At 41.4% G+C, this 19,654-nt stretch overlaps 1 protein-coding gene across 3 annotated transcripts; it reads left to right on the top strand.

The window, feature by feature from the left end:
* The first annotated feature begins 417 nt into the window (after positions 1–417).
* Positions 418–9,889, top strand: LOC146569767 (kinesin-like protein KIF23). 3 transcript variants are annotated; one of them, XM_085282303.1, is made up of 13 exons: positions 418–849; positions 1,098–1,164; positions 1,830–2,017; positions 3,741–3,905; positions 4,011–4,177; positions 4,256–4,429; positions 4,666–4,905; positions 5,450–5,818; positions 6,035–6,268; positions 7,640–7,728; positions 8,341–8,410; positions 8,513–8,583; positions 8,680–9,889. In XM_085282303.1, the coding sequence occupies exons 3-13, from the start codon at positions 1,879–1,881 to the stop codon at positions 8,693–8,695; spliced, it is 1,734 nt and encodes a 577-aa protein (XP_085138429.1). In that variant the 5' UTR covers positions 418–849; positions 1,098–1,164; positions 1,830–1,878; the 3' UTR covers positions 8,696–9,889. The 3 variants fall into 3 exon arrangements, with proteins under 3 accessions (XP_085138429.1, XP_085138427.1, XP_085138428.1); XM_085282301.1 differs by having other exon boundaries at positions 1,858–2,017; positions 8,680–9,888; XM_085282302.1 differs by having other exon boundaries at positions 419–849; positions 1,858–2,017; positions 5,471–5,818; positions 8,680–9,887.
* Positions 9,890–19,654: the final 9,765 nt, after the last annotated feature.

Raw genomic sequence — 19,654 nt, 5'->3', positions numbered from 1 at the left:
TGTTAGCTGTTCAGTGGATAGAAGACACGAGGCTGTTACAATCAGTCATTTGTTCAGACTCAAGCTCGTCATTGGCCAGTTTACAGTGTAGCCACTCGGAAAGTAGAGCAGATGTTCTAACAGGAATTCAGGAAACACTTTACATAATACAAATGATGGGATTTACAGCTGTCTTTTTATGGATTACGGCTCACTGTGGAGTAAAAGCAAATGAAATGGCAAATAGAGCTGCGAAGGAAGCCACAAAACATGGGGTAGTCGACCTGGTTATTAACTTCTGTAAGACAGAGATAAAGAGTATTGTAAGGCAAGAAATGAAGAAAAGGTGGGAAAACAGTGGGAGGGGGAAAGGAGGGGACTCTCCTATAAAATTTAGCGGAGAGTAGGAGAAAGGAGGTGGTACATATCGTGGTCATATCGAGAATAAGACATACTGGTTTGAACACTACACTGTTCATGATAGGGAAACATAATACAGGGAAATGTGACTACTGTGGAGAAGAGGAAACTAGAGAACATGTTATATTGTCAGAAGTATCAGGTGGAGAAAAGACAACTGACCCGAAACCTCAGAAACATAAAAATGAAGCTAGATCTTATTGATTTACTGCAAATGGTCTCAAGAAGTGAAAGTTATCAGGCCTTAATTCAGTTTTTAAAAGAAAGTAAATTGTTTGGGAGGATTTGAGGGTTTTTTTGGTGGCGGTAATGCATCCTTCAGTTGTTTGCCAACCGCCAATCAAATTTAAAAGAAGAAGAAGAGGCGTCGAGGTGGAGGGACGATTTAAAACTAGACAAATAGAAACGGTGAATTCAGCATAGGTACCACGTAACAATGACGAGAGAAGTGTAAGTATAGGTTTATATTATATATGTTGCAGGCAGGCTATATTGTTTGTGTGTATTACCCTGTCACTAAATGGTGAATTTAAGTTTAAGGAGTTAACAACGGACGCTGACGCTCTGCTTTACTGTTAGCAGGGGGCTAATTAGCTATCTAGCAAGTGGCTTTGTTAAGCCATTATAAAGTAATTAATTGTTAACGCTTACGCTTCTGTTTGAATTGTGAATGACTTTGTATTTATTTACTTTTACAGGAAGGTTAAAACCCCCAGCAGGCCTCCTCCAAAAAAACCCTCCAGCAACCAGACGGACCCAGTTGGGGTGAGTGTCCCTGAATTCTTAAAGAAGGTCAACTTGGCAGACAGCACAGATGTGAATCTCATACATTCCACTGGGTGGGAAAAAAATTCCAGTAAGGGAATGTTTAAACCTAGAGTGGAGTAATTTACTGACAGAGTGAAAATTCTTCTGGACAGTTTCTCTTCAACCTGAATGTGAGCCCACAGTTTCGTTCTGCAGCCATCAGTTTTCTTCCTCAAAGGCAACAGATTTAGACTTTTTCATCTGGAAGAGTTTTATTGAGAGGAGTGCCACCTGACTGCCATCTAACTGAGGTTTTAAACTTTAAGACAGCAGTGAAACCTGCTATGATGTATGGTTTGGAGACAGTGGCACTGACAAAAAAGATGGGAGGCAGTGCTGGAGGTGGCAGAGTTAAAGATGTTAAGATTTTCATTGAAACTGACCAGAATGGCCAAGAATAGAAATGAGTATCAGACAAACAGCTCGGCTTGAGCTGTTTGGAAGCTCCAAAATAACCCACTGGTTTAAAAACGACTTCGATGGAGAGGGAAAAGTTAGAATGGTTGTCTGTGTCGATCCCAAGACTGATGACTATGAGGAAACCCTGGTAACTTGACCCTGCCCTCTTACTTTGTGTCTTTTTAATTAACCCGAAATTTTATTTATTTATTTATTTTTTCCAGACATAAAGGAAATGCTCTGTTTGTGTAGCTTTTGGTGCAGTTTGCAGAGATGATGCAAGTGGAGGAAGTGGCCAGGCCAGCGGACAGACCAATCTGTAGCGCTACTCCAGGCCGTCATCATAGAAACCAGGCATTCAAAGATGAGCTGTCTCACAGATTGGAAGAACGCAGTGGCCCAATAGTTCCTGGTAAAAAAAATTAATACTGTGCTTAAGTTTTTATTTATTTATTTAATTAACACACTGGGGCGACCGTGGTTCAGGGGGTTAGGAAGCATATCTGTAACCGGAAGGTTGCCGGTTCGATTCCCGGCCTCTCTGTTGTGGTCGTTGTGTCCTTGGGCAAGACACTTTACCCTACTGCCTACTGGTGTTGGCCAGAGGGGCCGATGGTGCGATATGGCAACCTCGCTTCTGTCAGTCTGCCCCAGGGCAGCTGTGGCTACAACTGTAGCTTGCCTCCACCAGTGTGTGAATGCGAGAGTGAATGAATAGTGGCATTGTAAAGCACTTTGGGTGCCTTGAAAAGCGCTATATAAATCCAATCCATTATTATTATTATTATTATTATTATTAATCAAGTGATTAGCCTAAATTTAGGCGCACTGAAGTTTTACACTCAACCTTTTAAACACCAAGTGTATAATGAGGGTTTTTCCACTTCTGGTAATTGTTGTTATATTTAATAATCCACTGGACACATTTTTGTGTGCTTCCAAATTCAGATTATATAGCACCTTTCAAGACAAAGATCACAAAGTGCTTCACACAGAAATGTAGGACTGCTTTCTTGCGTTTGTGCAGTATCTCTAAAATTAGAAATCTCCTCTGTCAGAGTGATGCTGAAAAGTTACTTCATGCATTTATTACTATGACTCTTGTAATTCATTATCAACTTGTCCCAAAAGCTCCCTGAAAAGCCTTCAGTTGATCCAGAACAGCGAGAGTGCCAACAGCATCTCAGAAGAGGGCATATTTGCTTTTGTGGAACCAGCTCCCAGTTTGAATTTGAAACACCCTCTTTCTGCTTTTAGGATTAGGCTTAAAACTTTCTTATAGTTTGGTATTCATCAGATGACTGTAAACTGTCCATTAATTATGCGGCTTGTTTATGCTGCAATACGTCTTGGCTGCTGTGGGCTTCTTCACTAACCTCTTTTCACTCTCTTCCACAGCACATCTTTTATGCTGTCTTCCTCCCCTCATCCCCTCATTCCTATTCCTATTAAATGGAAGTTTTTCTTCCCACTGTCATCGGTTGCTTGTGAATTGTATATTAAATGGCCAGAAATGTCAGGATAATGCATCATTTCTCTGAAATTACAACAATGATTTAGATGATACTTCAAAATAACAGCCCAAATAAGATGGCTGCACAGTGGCAGCTTTTACATGGACTTTTCATTTTCATTTTATCATCTCAAGGAGAATTGTAGTTGGAGGTGGCTGTAGCTCAGGAGGAAGAGCAGGCCATCTGCTAATCGCAAAGCTGGTGATTCGAACCCTGGCTGCTTCAGTCTGGATGCCAAATATCCTTGGGGAAGATACTTTGAGCGCTCAGTGTACAAAAGCGCGATATAAGAAACAGTCCATTTACCATAGTTAACTGTAGCAACATTTAAAGTATTATTCAGCCTTGTATTCACAATTTTAGAAAACTCGGGCATCAACTTACTATGTGTAAAGGTTTAATTTGAAAATGAGAGAATGCATTATTTTTCAAGAAGTTCTTTGGAAACACAAAACATGCAAATTACCGGACAAGCCAAACTCTTGCAAACGTAATTTCCATTAAAATTAAACACAATTAATCTGAACTACTATTGTGTAAATGTTTTAACAGTATTGTGTGTGATGATTATTAACAACCACACAATTGCTTTAAGGACTTGTGATTCCTTGTCTTCTGTAGACATGCCTGCTGCTGCTGCAAACACTCTGATCCTCAGTCTCTCATCTCTACCCTCCTGTGAGCTGACTGACCCACATGATGACATCACGCTGCCCAGGCTGATTGAAGCCCTGGAGAACAGGCAGAGGATCAAGCAGATGCTGATTGAGGACTACAGTAAAACAGGTGTCTGTTCTCATTTTAGCTCACCTGATACTTTTTGGCTTTGAAAGATCCGTTTTTGAATAGTGTTCTTTCTCTTGGCTCACATTTCTCTTGATGTTATTTCAGCCAACATGATGAAGCCTGTGCTCCAAGAACTGGATACGAGCCTAATTTCCAAAGACAACTTTATTCAGGAACAAAACGGCAAACTGATAGAGAAAGACAAAATCATCCAAGGCAACAAGGCAGAGATTGAACGTTTAGAGAAGAAAACAAAGATGCAAGAACACAAGGTGGGAGACTAATCCATTCACGCTGCAGATTTAAAGGTTGTCACTTTTTTTTCTTTAATATTAATGTCTCTGTTTCAGATTGACATCCTGCAGAAAACAACTAAAATCTTTGAAGATGACAAGCGCTCGCTGCAGCATGAGCTGGAAACCAGAGAGCAGAGGCTTCAGAGAGAGCTGTCAGAGAAGAGACGCATGGAGCAGCGCATGCATGGCGTGATCTCGGACACCCAGTTCAAGTGGGAGAAAGAATGTGTGAGTTTCAAATATCTTTTTTTCCTTTTATTCAACAATGTATAGATTTCCAATAAAGACCACAAACAAAAAAAGACCTACTTTGAAATGTGTGTAAAATTTAGATCTTACTATCAGTTTTGCAAACAGCCCTTGTTGGTCATTGTTTTAGTCTTTATAGTGGAAGCTAATTTGTCTTATTCAAGCAACTTGGATAATATTGCATTTGAACATTTTGCAATATCCTCACTGTGCAGGAGAGACGTGTTAATGCACTGCAGCTTGAGATGCAAAATAAGCTGTGGGTGAAAGACGAAAAGCTGAAGCAGCTCAAGGCCATCGTGACAGAGAGCAAGACTCCAGGTCGCCCTGAACCTCCACCCCGTCAGACGCAGCCACAGCCTCTACCACAACCACAGCATCAGCCCCGTTCTCAGCGACCCTCCAAAGAGGACCGCCTACCGCCAAAGAGATCAGCATCACCCTCACCTGTCCCTGTATGTTGTGTTTAAAAACCATAATGATGAATGTTTTTAAGGGTGTTGAATGGTATTCTGCCCATTCAAAGTTAAATTCTACTGCACTCGTCTCTCTTAATCTACTAACATCACTAATCCCAGTGCCACAGCAGCAGGCAGGTTATAATAAACGCCTCATGCATATGATCATGTAGTCCTTCAGCAATTAAGTACCACTGTGAAACTGAGGAAATTATTTTGATGCTGTAGATTTCGCAGTAGGTTGTTCTAAATTTATTGGTCTGAATCTATAGTTTTAAAAATCAAAGATACTGAATTTACAACAAATAAGACAAACTGTAAAATGAATTATGTTGCAGATAAATTTGCATCAACTCACAGAACATTTTAGCTCAGCTTAAGTAAATCTACATTTCAGTGTTCATGTTTTTCACCAGGTATGGGGAAAAACATGAACTTTGTACTTTACATAAAGTGGTTGCTGCATTTGATTACATTAGACTGTGAATGTATCCCGTTCCTATAACGTCTAATTTTTGCATGTCTAACTGTGACCATTTAGTCTTTCCATTTCACTCTCCAGTGCCCAGTCGATTCCCCTCATGTCAGTCCAAAGTCAGAGTCACAGTCAGGCAGTGCTGCTAGTGATGAGGAGGATGAGACGAACCCAAGGCCCACCTGCCCCGTCCCCAGCAGAAGTACCTTTTTGTCTGTGGCTAGATCTGCATGTGAGGAGCAGGCAGCTCAGGACAGCATGCAGGGTTACAGTTCCCCTAGTACACCCACAAGAACACCCACAAGACCCCAGGCCTCAACGGGCACTTCAGTCAGCCGGGCCAGGAGGAGAGCTGTGTGCTTGAGCAGAGTGGATGAGAGAGACTGCTTCCCTTCCCCTTCATTTCATGTAGACCTAATTGAAAGAAGATACAGGGTCAGTGAGTTAGCTAAAGGCAGCAGCATGAGGTTGTAATGTGTCAGGATTTTGGCTCCTACAAGTTTAGGGTGTGGGGTACCCTGCCCCCCAAAATGTGTAAGTTTTATGATTTGTTTTGTCAAGCTTTGTAATGCTTTGTCAAGTTCTGTGTTTTTGTTCACTCTGTTTGTGGGATTTTTCCCTTTTTAAATCATTTCCCATTGATCTGTTCAGACGACAACACCAGTACGCCTGCTGCACCGTTGTTCCCGCTCTGCTGGTGGGGAGAAGTGGGTGGACCATAAGCCATCGTCTAGCATGGACTTGGGCACAGTTTTGCAGCCGGTCATCCCCAACGCCATCCAGGTGTCTGCACCCAGCGAGAAGGCTCTGTCCAAGTGTGACAGATACGTGCTAACGCACCAAGAAGTTGCCTCCGACGGCGAGATACAGACCAAACTTATAAAGGTCAAGTATGCAGCACAGCATATTACTGATATTCAGAATGATATATTTGGTTACACTTCCTTACTCATGCAGACATTTATATTAGCAAGTTTCAGTGTTGGGAAGGTTACTTTTAAAATGTATTCCATTACAGAATACAGATTACATGCCCCAAAATGTATTCTGTAACGTATTCCGTTACGTTACTCAATGAGAGTAACGTATTCTGAATACTTTGGATTACTTAATATATTATCATGCTTTTTACAACAACGTGAATGTACTATTGCTGTGTGATTTATTACTGTTACTGAAGGTCCGCGTCTCCGAACTGTAGTAAAGGGACCTCTGACTAATACGGCGGGGTCCCTGTCGGCTCGTAGCCGAAAAATAGCTTTACTTTGTTGTGTGGGTCAACTTTTCTTGCGAGAGACAGAGAGAGGCGTTGAAAGGCTGCTCCAACGGAACTTATTGTTTCGGAGGAAAACACGAACACGGTGTACAGTCGAGTCTTAATAGCTTACTTACAACTGGGCTCGTCAGGCACTCTTCTTGGCTGCAGTGGTTATTATTATATTTACATGCTTCCAGCTCCCGTTTTTCCTTGATGACAACTCGTACCTTTCCACTCGCCTTTTTCTCCCTCCTCGCGCTCACAGACCCATAATGTGTATGGCAGTCCATTCTCCCTGCAACACGGACTACACTGCCCATGATGCTACATTCTTTAGAGCTATGCTTGTAGCATTCTGCCTGTTAGCTTAGCACAACAACAACAACAACGAAAAGGCCTCTCTCACCCAGGAAACACACAGTCGCAGAGAGAGAGAGAGCATCGCCCTGTAACCATGGCAACCGTAACGCTGCCGCCTGGGACAACAGAACGTAGCTGTCAAACAAAACCCAAACAGTCCTGACCCGCGACAAAATGAAACAGGAAAGTACTGCAGTGTAATCCATTTATTTCAACAAAGTAACTGTATTCTAAATACCACCTTTTTAAACGGTAACTGTAACGGAATACAGTTACTCGTATTTTGTATTTTAAATACGTAACGGCGGTACATGTATTCCGTTACTCCCCAACACTGGCAAGTTTTCAGCAAACCAGCAGCATATTTGCCAACTTGAGTTTGAGTCAGTGTGGTTTTGTAACTGTTTGTTTTACACTTTGCTTGAATAAGTTTGTCAGTTTTAAGAAGTGAATTTAAATAATTTCTATAAAGTGGTTCTCAATGTTCTGTTGCATGATTGTAGTAGCGTGCATGCTTATCCTTAGAAAGGAAACTCTTGTGATGGTTGAATTACTGATCACAAGAAGGGCTTCGCACTGTATTAAATATTAAATAACAAAGATATCTAATGGTGGTTCTTTTTGTTTTTTTTCTTTAGGGCGATGTCATCAAAACGAGAGGAGGGGGGCAAGCTGTCCAGTTCACTGACATTGAGACACTGAAACAGGAGCTCACTACAATCCCAAGGTAATAATTTATAATTATAAAAATGTCTTGAATTTGCACCCTAAAAAAATGTTTAACATTTTTAGATGTGTTACCTGACCATATAATGTTCCATATGGTGAACTGGATTTCTGGATACTGCCACATTATCAAAAAACAGATAATACTTTTCTTCTTCTTAATAGAAAATAAGACTTAACCACCAAGTTTATTTCCATTCTGGAATGTTATAATCGTTGTGTTGCTGAGGTTTAAATATATTTCACTCTGTAATAACAGGATAACAAAAAAAACTAGGGTTTGCTTTCTGTGCTGGGATTGTTCTAGAGTACGTCTTTGACTGAGATCAACTTGATAGCTCAGTTGAGCAAAAACTCATCTCTTATTCTATTTAATTCATAACAGCAGGACACAGCATCGGACATTTTGATTATCTTATTTCACTACTGCTGTGAATTTTGTAAAAAAAAACAAAAAACTAGTATTGTTAATATTGTTATTGTTGCTAATATTGTTAATAATTGTACATGCATTACCTAACGTGCCTCCTGAGTCTTACATTTTCTTAAGTTGTTAAATATGATTCCAAGCTGCTGAAGGTGTGCTAATGTTTTTACGTATCAATCTCTGAAGGTGGAAGAGGAAGTCTTCAGAAGGCGTGTCAGCCAGTGGAGATAGAGCTTTGACTGATGTGGAGACGAGGGTAAGCTGATTTAAAAAATTCTCCTTCTAGTATCAGAATCAGGCTGAGCTATTCAGAACACTTGCAAATAGATTTAGGTCCTAATCTTTTCCCTCTTCGCAGTGCTCTGTGGCTGTGGCGATGAGGGCTGGATCAAACTTGGGACCTGGGTTGGAGCATCATGCAGTCACCAAGTAAGCTGTCAACTTTCTGCATCGCCTCTGAGTAAAGTGTTGTTTTCAGCAGAATACATAACTACAGATTGTGATTCACTCGGTTTTCTGTTACAGGCGCAGAAAACCCTAAAAGCTGCTAACAGATCAACAGTGACCACTCCCCTTTATCCTCACCTGGCTGTTGTGCAATAATAAAAATAATATTAATAAAAAAAATGTATTTAAAAGAGCCTTTCAAGACACCCAAGCACACTTAACAATAGAATAAAACACATAAACTGAGGGAGAGAACAAGTGTTTCTTACATCTGGGGCTAGAGAGTTCCACAGCCTGGGTGCAGAGCAACTGAAAGCTCTTTTCCCCATAGTGCTGAGATTGAAAGAAGGCACAGCAAGCTGGATAGAAGAGGTAGTGCTTAACAGGTCAGAAAGGTAAGCTGGTAGGAGGGGGTTCTTGTAATAATCCGGAGTTTTGAACCAGTTGAAGCTTATGGAGGAATTTTTGGGGGAGACCATGCAAGAGAGAATTGCAATAGTCAATGCGGGAAGTAATGAGAATGGGCGTAGACTGGGTGGAAAGAAGGACGTAATCGGTTAATGTGGATGGAAATAGGCAGAACAAGTGAGATTACTGATGTGAGATTTCTAGGATAGTGAACTGTCTAGGATGACACCAATGCTCTTAACCTGAGTTGAAGGGAAAACTGTGGAGTCATCAATAGTGAGTGAGAAATGATTTGGCTTCAAAAGGTTATGTTGGAGCCAAGTCCAGGCCAATATTTTACTCAGTTACATCATGCCATATTTAAGTATTTGTCATGATCTTTAAGTTTTTATTATAATCTTGATCATTTTAGGTTATAATGTAATATGCTGTGCTCCATAAATTAATCCTGCTTTGTTAGTCTGTTGTTGTTGTAAAGTGTTGGTGGATGTCGTAAAGGGGGTGTGTATTTGACCCGCATGCGGAGGGGTGTGGGTAAAAGGTTAGGTAAGCAAGCAGGACGTGGAGCAACAGTTTTCTGACCGTCGCCGTTTTAATGTCATTTTTTGTTGTAACACAAAGGGAATATAAACGGAGCTCCCACCAGAGGCATTTGTTTTGTACCTTTCGATTTGTAAGGAAAATAAATGTTTTGCCCCTTTTTTCCTTCGCCTCGTTTTTTGCTACCGGAAGGCATCCAAGAGACTTAACGAGTCAGAAACTTTACGTTCTGCAGAAGCGGCAAAGAAGGACCGAAGGTTGCCGCTATAGGTTAGATTTAGTGCCAATAAGGAGGATTTCAGTTTTATCCTCATTGAGTTTAAGAAAATTAGAACTGAACCAGGATTTTAATTCGGATAGGCATTCTCCAAGGGAAGAAGGTGGGAGGGAGGAGGAATCAGGCCTGCAGGAGAGATAGAACTAGATGTCATTAGCAAAACAGGTAAACTGAAGATCAAATTTGATTCCCTAGAGGGAGGATGTATATTATGAAGAGAAGATGGCCTAGACTGACCTTCAATGCTTAGAGGTCAATGGTAAACCATGGAGCAGAACACGCGAAGGAAACTGGGTTTTTACAGCAACTAGAGAATCAAGGACATTGAGTAAACAATTATTATAATTATGGATGGGAATTTAACGCGTTAATAGCGATCAATTAATTCGAAAAATAACGTGTTAAAAAATTAACGCATTTAATCGTACTTTGCATTCCAAGCAAAGGGGAACTTTTGTCAATGCACGATTTTACAGCTACAAAAATGAAGAATCAGAAGATAGCACGTTACTACGACTGATCGGAGGCAAATGTCATTAAAAAAGACTACCCGACGGAAGCTTTGATAAAAGCGTGGTTTTGTGCAAAATGCAAAAAAGAGTTTGCATACCACCAAAGCACTTCAACCTTACGGTATCATCTAAATGCGTAACATGTTGCAACAAGCACAGAAACTGTGGGAGCTGTTAGCGCTAGCTTTCTGCCTGCTTTCTGCCACCTGCATCACACCATGGACCAGCCTTGAGACCCTGTTGCAGGAACAGTGTGACGATGCCAGCACAAAGAGCCGCCTCCTCTCTTCATTGTCTTCAGACTGTGATTCAGATGAGGAAGCCCTGTGTAACAGGGCCCTGAGTTTCTACAGAGCAGAATCATCCATCAGTGAGACAGACTTTCCACGCTGCAGTGGTGTTCCAGTCAAGCAGCAACCCACCCAAAGCTGTATGTCCTGGCCCGGAAGTATTTCATTAGTCCTGCCATTTCTGTCCCACGTGAGAGACTGTTCTCACCTGCAGATCACATAGTAACAAAAATAGAGCTGCCTTGAGCTCTAAAAATGTGAACAGGCTAGTTTGTCTAAGTAACTGGCTGAAAGAGACGGACAGTAAATAAGCATGGAGGTATTGTGAGTCCAATGGGTTTGTTATTTTTTGCAATAAAATGTTTGATGATCACCGTGTTTTAGCCTAATATACAAAATAATGTTGGCTAAGGTTACTCAGAGTTTAAAGGTGAAGCTGGTCAAATAAACTTTTATGTTTCTGCCTTATTTTTTAAGAAGAAAAGCTGCACTTTATGTTGAAATTGTTATTATTATTATTATTCTTTTTTAAAGACAATACCATTTTGAAAATGTACTTAAAGTACTTAAAATGGCACTTTGCCCAATTTTGGCCAGGGATATTTTTTTTCTCTGTTTTGCATTGAAATGCAGTTTAAATGCTTTTTTCATGTCCATTTCATCCATTGTATTTACCAACATCAAGAAGTCACAAGCAAAGATAGACCACACCACAGTTTAAATAAGGAAAGTTTATTGATGAAAATTATTTATTAAACAAATAAACATAACAATTTTTTCACACGGTCATAATAGAGGTCATAATGAAGCAGTTCATTTTATTTGGTTGATTCAAGCTGCTCTTCATATTTTTGGCCACCAGATGTCACCAGAGAGGACTGTTGAAAGGCTTCGAGTAATGAAGCGTTTCAATGCTTCAGAAAGCTTCATTTGGCCATCACTACAGTAGCACCAGCGTTCCTGCTTGAGTGAAGTGAAGGCTTCAGGCTAAATGCTTTTCATGTTTTTATACAAATATGCAGAAGAGAATATACCTAAGTCACCAAAGCTTGTTTTGGCATATAACTTTATCTGTTCACTCAGATATATGCATCTTTAGTTACTGTGGCTCTACAGCTAAAAAAAAACAACTGTTTGCACATATGTTAATCTGCACACAAGTTATTGTAAACCTGCCCTGTAATGATTTTTGTCTCCTGTATACAATTTGTCTGATTTGGTGAAATTAACTGAGCTTCAAGTTTGGAAAAAGTGAGTTTCTGTCTTCATTTTACTCCTTTCTCACTTTTCTTCACTAGATGGCAGCACAGGAACGCAAGACAATTATAAATCCTCAGTCACTGGGTGGATGACTGCAAGCAGGCCTCTAGTACTGCACTATTCTGTAGGCATGAGAACAATACACCACGCAAAGAGGATCATTTTTTTTTTTTATGTAAACAAATTTTAGACCTTGTTTTTGTTTGTTTGTATTAAAGAATCACTGACAGGCAGGTATGTTGAAACAAATGTATATCTCACAATTATAAAATGAGATTTAATGTTAAGCGAGTGCACTGGGTGGCCGGAGTAGTGCAACATTCTATCATACAAATACACTTAGATTTTAGTTTGCTGAGACTGCTTTTCTGTGCTTAATAAGATGCTCATTATATTAAATAGGGCACCGACATCATGTGCTTCCATTGTGGAAAAATTAATTGAGCATCGAAAACAAGCTGATTTTCTGAGAATTATTTCAAGACACACAAAGTGCCTCATGACCTTAAACACTGTTCATCATAAGGTTTATCATCTTCACACTCTTTTCACACAAAGAAATAACTTCTTACAATACGGCCATAGAAGTCAAATTTCCACTTCAACATCTGTACGGTTGTACATTTGGCAGCCTCCTCCCCAAAATCAGTATTCCAGGCAGTGTGATTGCTTTGGAAGCAGACTATTTCCTGCTTTGTGCCACATGCGACTAACAGCAACTGTATCCTATGTGATGCTCCCAAGATTGTCTAAGGTTAATGTGAGAAAACAGCTTGAAGGGAAACAGAAAAATATCTGTCCAGGACAATACACCTGTAAATCTGGTAGAGTAGAACTTTGAGAAACATACCTCAGTACTCAAGTGAAGTACACGTACCTCAAAGCTTTTCTCAATACCACTATTTGAGGACAACATATGATGTAAATTATAAGCAGACAGGAGTTTGAAAATACGAGTAACTGTCTTATGAGCCAAGCACCGCCGGTGTGATGACCAGCTGAAGCTAGTGGTATAGTCATCCAGGCTTTGAGTAGACAGTTGAAATCTCATCTACTACCAGTCTGGCTGAGTTTCAATTGGAAAGCGCTGGAGAGTGACTAACATGGAGCCTCTTGGAGAGGGTCAAGAGCCCAGAGCAACCAGTGGCCATTAAATTCACTCCTATGAGATACTGAGTGCTTTGCTTTTTGACCAGGCTCTGTTTGATGTGCTGTACTGCATTATTATCCCCGGCTCCTCACCGCATGCCCTCCACCACCAAGTGGTGTGAGCATTATAAAGATGTTATTATGAAGCTCCTGTTGAGCCCCTGATCAACATTGCCAGTTTTCAAAGAGACACTTGAGGGAAATAAATGAAACTGCACATAGAGACCTGCCATAAACACAGGCCGACTGTCAAAGACAAAGCTCCTCATCCAGCTGTACTGTGAGACTACATCTTTCTGTATTCCACAGCTTTGAGCTTATGATTATGCATTATGCTGCTTATCAATGTTATTAAACTTGCTGAAGGGAATTCTGGGGTTCTACTTGAATACACAGTCAATTAGACTGTCTCAGATTTTAAAAGAGCAGCCCTAATTGCAGTGTTTTATTGACTCTTTGCTTGAATGACTCTGATAAAGAGGTCTTAAGCTGCCTTTTGGCACAGGGAGGATGAAGTAATTTTCACAGCCATCTAGGATGCTGATGAGGGCCATTCATATTTCAGTTATTCAAAATAGCATCGCCCACTATATTACCTGTCATGCAATAATTTCCTCTCAAGTCCTTTATGATTGAAAGAGCATCACTGAGCCAAAACATTATGACCGATAGCAGAGGAAGAAAATGGTGTTAATTAGGCTCTAACAGCATATGATATTTGTTGGATATTAAGTTCTGGCTTACTGTGACGTTTCCAAAAGGATTTCTTAGAATTGATGCCTCACTGAGCTGTTTTGGTGAGCGACAGCATGTTAGACAGACTGGTCATAATGTTGTGGCTCATCAGTGTATAATTTCTGCTTTTATTATATGTTGTTGTACTGACTGATAGATTAGGAGCCTGCCTTTGGTCACCAGCACCTAGAAAACAAGCTGCCAACCCAACAGTGACATAGCTTCAGCTATTACATTTGTATGATGAACTTGTTGGCAAACAGTTGCCTGTTTACACATTCAGCACAATGCTAATGTGTTCACTACACGCGAGCGATCATGTTTGCATCCATCTGGCACATTAGCTCAAAAATCCACTCCTCCTGGTCTGTTTTTGGTCTTGGCTCTTTAGCAGCTAGAACGCCGGACAACATTCACAGGCTCGTAGCTGCGTTGGGTTGGTGTTTGACACAGAACAGGTTGCGTAAAGTAAGGGATGGAAATCGCGAAGCAGTAACAAATTTTTCAATCCAACCAGATTTTCACTGCTTTTCAATACCAGCCTATAATTTTTTGATAGCCAAGCTCTGCAAAACAACATAATACTCATAATACAGTGTACCTGGGTCATGTGAAAGCCTATTCAGAAATAAAACAGCTGTGTTGTTGATGAAAACCTGCACTTAAAAAAATAATCTACCTAAAATGCTGACTTTAACTCATTTGACTATGTCAATTTTCCACATTCATTTTTAAATAAATACAATGGAAAATGTTACATTATGGATACATTAATTAATGGAAATTAAATTCATTTGAATGGTATACATTCAGATTGCACCAGGCAAATTTTGCTTAATGATTCATTTTTTAAATAAATAAACCAAATTTTTTATATTTTAGTTGTGTTTATTAAGTATGTATTGTCTTCCTCTTCTTTTTCATGGAAACCTGATCAGGAATCAGTAAACAACAAAGCGTCTGTTACAGAGCAAAACGACACAACTGCCCTGAAAACCAAAAGAGCTGCACAGCGCTAAGGGGTACCGCAAAATCACGTATTATTATTTGTGGTTCAAAACTATGAGAATGACTTCTCAGGCTGCTATTTTATCCAACTTTTCATATAAAAATATCACTTACAGTGCCTTCAAGTTTATTTTGTGCGATCTGACTCGAGTAGCAGGTACTTTCTATGACCTCTACCTGCTTACGTGGTTAACATGCTGTGCTGAATCAGGCACTGAAAAGTGAGCATGAGTTTAAATAGGTGTGATGAAAGCGTAACCTGCTGTGCGGGGCACCTGAAGTAGGCTGTTTGCATTACCTCCAAAGCTGGATGTGCCAACGGTTACTAATTTCAAGGGCATGTCGGAGCAAGTGACTCAATCAGAGCCACAGCTGTCCTTTAAACCAAAACCCATTACACGGCTTTCTGCTTTCTCTTAGTGGCAAGGATAACAATCCCTGACAATTAAAGTCAATTAGTGGGAAACACACGTAAATACTGCACGAGAGCAGAGTTTGCAAACCAAAGCTCCGAGCGGGGTCTGCACACTACATCTTCATATGTCGAGGCCGTGGCTGTCTGCCAGCTAAATGAGTCGGGCCAGAAAGATACGCGAATGCAGATGAGTGCTGACAGCCAGTCAATTGTCATTCAGCCCATCGCCCCGGCACTCGGGACTCATCTGGCTTTTTTAACGGCGCTCCTCTTCACTGCTTTCTCGCCTCACACTCATCTGCCTTAATGCATACTAACATGCACCGTGGAGGCAGGAGGCACCGTGTTCAGTGTTAATAAGAGGTAAAAGCTCCCACGCTCTCTTTTCTGCTGGTGCGGCTGTGACAAACAGATGGGTTTACGAGTCACAAGCTCACAGAGACTCCCGGAGGTAAAGTTTGGTTTTTCAGCTGTTTAGAGGCGCGCCGGCTGAGAATTGCTCTGACCCTTAAGTGCATGTGGTTAGTGGTTCAGAACCCCTCATCCCATCTGCTGCCTCCTCTCCCAGCTCTGCTTTTTAGCCCTTCTAGCTGCTTCATTCAGACTGTGAGCCACCTCCCTGATCCTATTCCTTAGTTTAAGCAGTTGACGAGTTTTCCAAAGATGACTAGAACAGATGCCTGCCACTGCCTATTATATTTCCTCCTGTCCAAGTTATCATTAAGAGCTCAAGTTGTTATGAGGAATCTATTTGTTGCCGTGCTTGTTGTTGTGGTTACACATGAGCGCAGCGAGAGCTGACCTCTGACAAACACAATTCAAGACATGACTGAATTCTTACTGAAAATATTGGAAGCTATTGTTGTGTTGGCTCATTGTAGGAAATTGGACTGAATAGAGGCTTTCCCCCCCCTCTCCTCTCTGTCTTTGTTCTTGGCGGCCGACTAAGTGCTTGCAGCTGTCAGTTGAGTGTACTCTCTTTGCCCAGTATATGTGGCTTGGCTGCACTTTTAGCTGGCTGCGTCCTTACTGTGGTGACAGTACGCCATGACTGATTTCCGTTGACTCACTTTCAACGCGACCACAACGTGTCCTTCACAGAAAAGTCGGGGAGCTTTTTTTACAAGTGGTTGATCTCATCTAGTTAACGCCGCGGTGTAACCGGGCTTTGCGTGCAGTTGGCTGATTATTTAAACAGCGCTCCAAGCAGTTTGCTGATGAAATGAGAGGAGATGCCAGAAATGGTTGTTACTGACAATGGTACAATGCAGGATGATGTATGATGACTAAATGGTATTTGGATGCGCTTGAGACTGATTCAACTAGCTTCTGTGCTGCAAGGACAAAGAATAAATGAGCATTAACCCACTTAACTGATATCTATAGTCCTTGTTCGCTACAGAAAAGAGGAGAACGGCATTTCATACCTTTGTTGTGCTTTCATGCAAATTACTCACACTGGAGCTAGCTTATCTGTGAACAATCATAGGTGGCATTTGGAGGAGGGTGAAATGGCACCACATGATTTTCATATCTGCATAAAGCTCAGTCAGGTCCCTCCACACAAACTCCTACGGAAAAGCAAACACAAAAGCCTCTTTGAACACACACATCAGCTGTTTATCTTAAAATAGTCTGCAGCACTGCTGCTCTTATCCAGTACCTTGCACATTGCACTTTGTAAATGCTAGGCAATTACACATAGACATTAAGGAGCTATTATTTAATTCATTGGATCCGGCTAAGTTGCAAAGTTCATTCATTCTAATGGCGCGCCAACTTTTATCACATAAGGACAGGTAGGAGTATAAAGGCTGAGATTACAGCATCCTGGCCCACATATAAGATTAGAGTGTAGGAAGTGATTGCTGTTGACAAGGTGATTGGGAGAGTTGTTGTAAAAGGCAAAAAGCTAACAAACAAAAAAACCATTAGATGACTGGGTTTGCACAAAGCATGATGTTTTCATGGTATGCTTAACCACACGATTAATGGCTGCTCGGCTTTGCATTTGGACCTTACACATCTGCATCAGAATCGCTGGGTGCTAATGAGTCGGTGCACGCCTAATAAAGTGAAGTGAGAATTCAAATGAGGCCCAAACTGCCTGTGAGGCTAGCTTAAGCAAACACCAGGACAGCTGGCAGAGAAATCATTGTGACTAATGGTCTCAGTGTGAGACAGGAGCAGGGCTGTGGGTGGTTGTTTTACCATGCTAAGAAGAACAGACTTTGTTTGTCTTTCTATAGCATACAGCGTGACTGTGTGATTCTGGAAATGTTAGCTTTGTTTGTGTTTGCTCTGCTTTCCTTGCCGCTCTGGTGCAACACCCAAACCTAGCAGAAAAATGTTGTTGTTGTACTTGTTTATCTCCAGACAATAAGGTGACCTCACAATATGGGAATGTGTTCACGCTTTTAGAAGTGCACAGACAAATCCCCAACTGTTTCCACTGTCACCTGGAGGTGAGGCGCTCCTCTCTGTCAAGTGATTGGGTTTTTTCCCCCCCCCTGCTTCTGCTGGGCCTCTTCCACTGTGGTAAACATAATACGCCGTGACCTGTCCTCTGGGCAGATGATCTGATTTGCTCTCCCCTTGTTTTTTACCCTTAATCACATCCATCTCAGAGCTCGAAAATGGTTGTGCAGCTGTCATAACTGAAGCACAGCGCGGCGTGATGGGAGTGCATGTTTTTGCTATTATCTATTCAATCTGAGCCAGGACAGAATACTAAACCTGTACTGCATCCCTCTCTTTCTCACAGACCGCTGCACGATCAATACCCGCATCAAAGGCTCTGCGGAGATAGCAGGATTCTTTGAAGCATGTTTGTGGAGCTGGATTTGCTGAGCTAACACGGTCCACACAGAACCCCCCTTGAATAAGCTTGTTTGGCTAGCATCCTCTCTGTTTGGAGAAGAACTGAGTGGATTCTAATGGAGAACAGACAAGGCCTCTCCCTTGTCTTTTTCCCTCCCTTTGAGCAGCTAAATGCATCCGTAGTGCCAGTGCTTTTTGCTCATCTGACATACGCTTCATTGCATGCCAGCTCAAATATTTATCTAATATCAAATTGGCTGTAACATTTTGGAAGCAGTGAAATGCCAGGAAATATTTCTCATCGAGGACACAAAATAACTTGCATCATGTTTTTGCAGTGCCAAGTGCAAATATGTCGGGTAATTATGGCTGATTGAAATGGAGTGCAGACAACAGCAGTGTTGTAATATGCATACCTTGTGTTGCGCCTTGAATCACCAGACAAGAATTTCCAACAGTGATTATTCTGCACTCCAAACATGACCCGTGTCCCCAGGAAGCTATTAACTATTTACAAAGTGCCTCTCTTAAATGGGAAAACAGTGCATTTGGGAGGTTGTGGGTATAAAAGAAGCAAGGGAGTGGGGGAGAGGGGAGGGTGGATGTTCAACCACAATAAACACAAGCACAGAGCTCGTGCCAGCTATTCAGGGAGTCAGCAGCTCTTTAAATGATGGACCAGAGAGTGATGAATCATCTCCCTCTCTCTTCGTTCCACTGCAAGACAAGGATGAGAAGCTCTTTGCTACGAATTGCACAATAAGCCGTTTGCATCTTCCAAATTGTTGCATCTTTTGCTAAGTAATTGTGCTATTTGCTATATGCAGAAGGAAGGTTTGACTCTCCAGTCAGCTGAGGCTCATTTGAAAGTGAAATGTGGGAAAATGCTGACATCTCTTTCTCTTCCTGGCTAACACCAGGGGCACCACTGCATTTACATCCCTGTCTCCCTTTCTCAGTCTGCACTTTCTTTCTCATTTACATTATGGATGGTTCATTTAGCTTACATGACCGAGTGAATACATAACCCAGGGCAATTCAAAATACCATGAGGGCCTGTAGGGATAAAATGAAACCACATAAGCAAAAAAGAAAAAGAAAAAAAAAAAACACACTGCCGCACTGCCATCTGCAGCAACTTGCTATTCAGCTCTTCCCCTTTCATGTGGTTGACGAACGCGGCCTGCTCCCTCGCCCAGATGGCTGGGCTAATAATGTGTATCAGTTAAATACAGCGAGTGATGATTTATAGAACAGTGAATTATTGTTGAATTGACCATTCCCTAAATATCCCCCTGCAGGAACTGCCCAGTTAAAGTTAGTACCTGGCCTTTCATGATTCTTCATATTGACATGGAGTGCCTGTGAATATAGGAGAGACATTGGTATTTAAAGGGTCTGCAGGAGCAAATGCCAAATGTATAAAAGCTGTAGGTGCTTTTCTATCTTTTCGCTGTGTCTGTGTGGAAATTCTCTGGGGGGGGGGGGGGGGGGGGGGGGTGTTTCCAAGGAATAAGGGGCAATGCTGAGGACTCTGAACTGCACACACTAAGTAATGTTACATGTGACTTTGGCTAAGTGAAATATTTTCCTTTATGCTTATTTCAACTCTGTATTTTCACTCCTGGATGCTAAAAGA

Source organism: Mchenga conophoros, linkage group LG7, assembly GCF_057382185.1.
Source record: "Mchenga conophoros isolate Kocher_MC1m ecotype Shallow Benthic linkage group LG7, M_conophoros_male_GT1.1, whole genome shotgun sequence".
NCBI lineage: Eukaryota > Metazoa > Chordata > Actinopteri > Cichliformes > Cichlidae > Mchenga > Mchenga conophoros.
The sequence above is the reverse complement of the archived record's forward strand: the minus strand, read 5'-3'. Positions and strand labels throughout refer to the sequence as shown.

Excerpts from the sequence above, each read along its gene's own strand:
- LOC146569767 (XM_085282301.1), top strand. Across the intron at positions 1,165-1,857 it reads ACCAGACGGACCCAGTTGGG|CTTTTGGTGCAGTTTGCAGA; the intron begins GTGAGTGTCCCT and ends CTGTTTGTGTAG. Across the intron at positions 2,018-3,740 it reads CAGTGGCCCAATAGTTCCTG|ACATGCCTGCTGCTGCTGCA; the intron begins GTAAAAAAAATT and ends TGTCTTCTGTAG.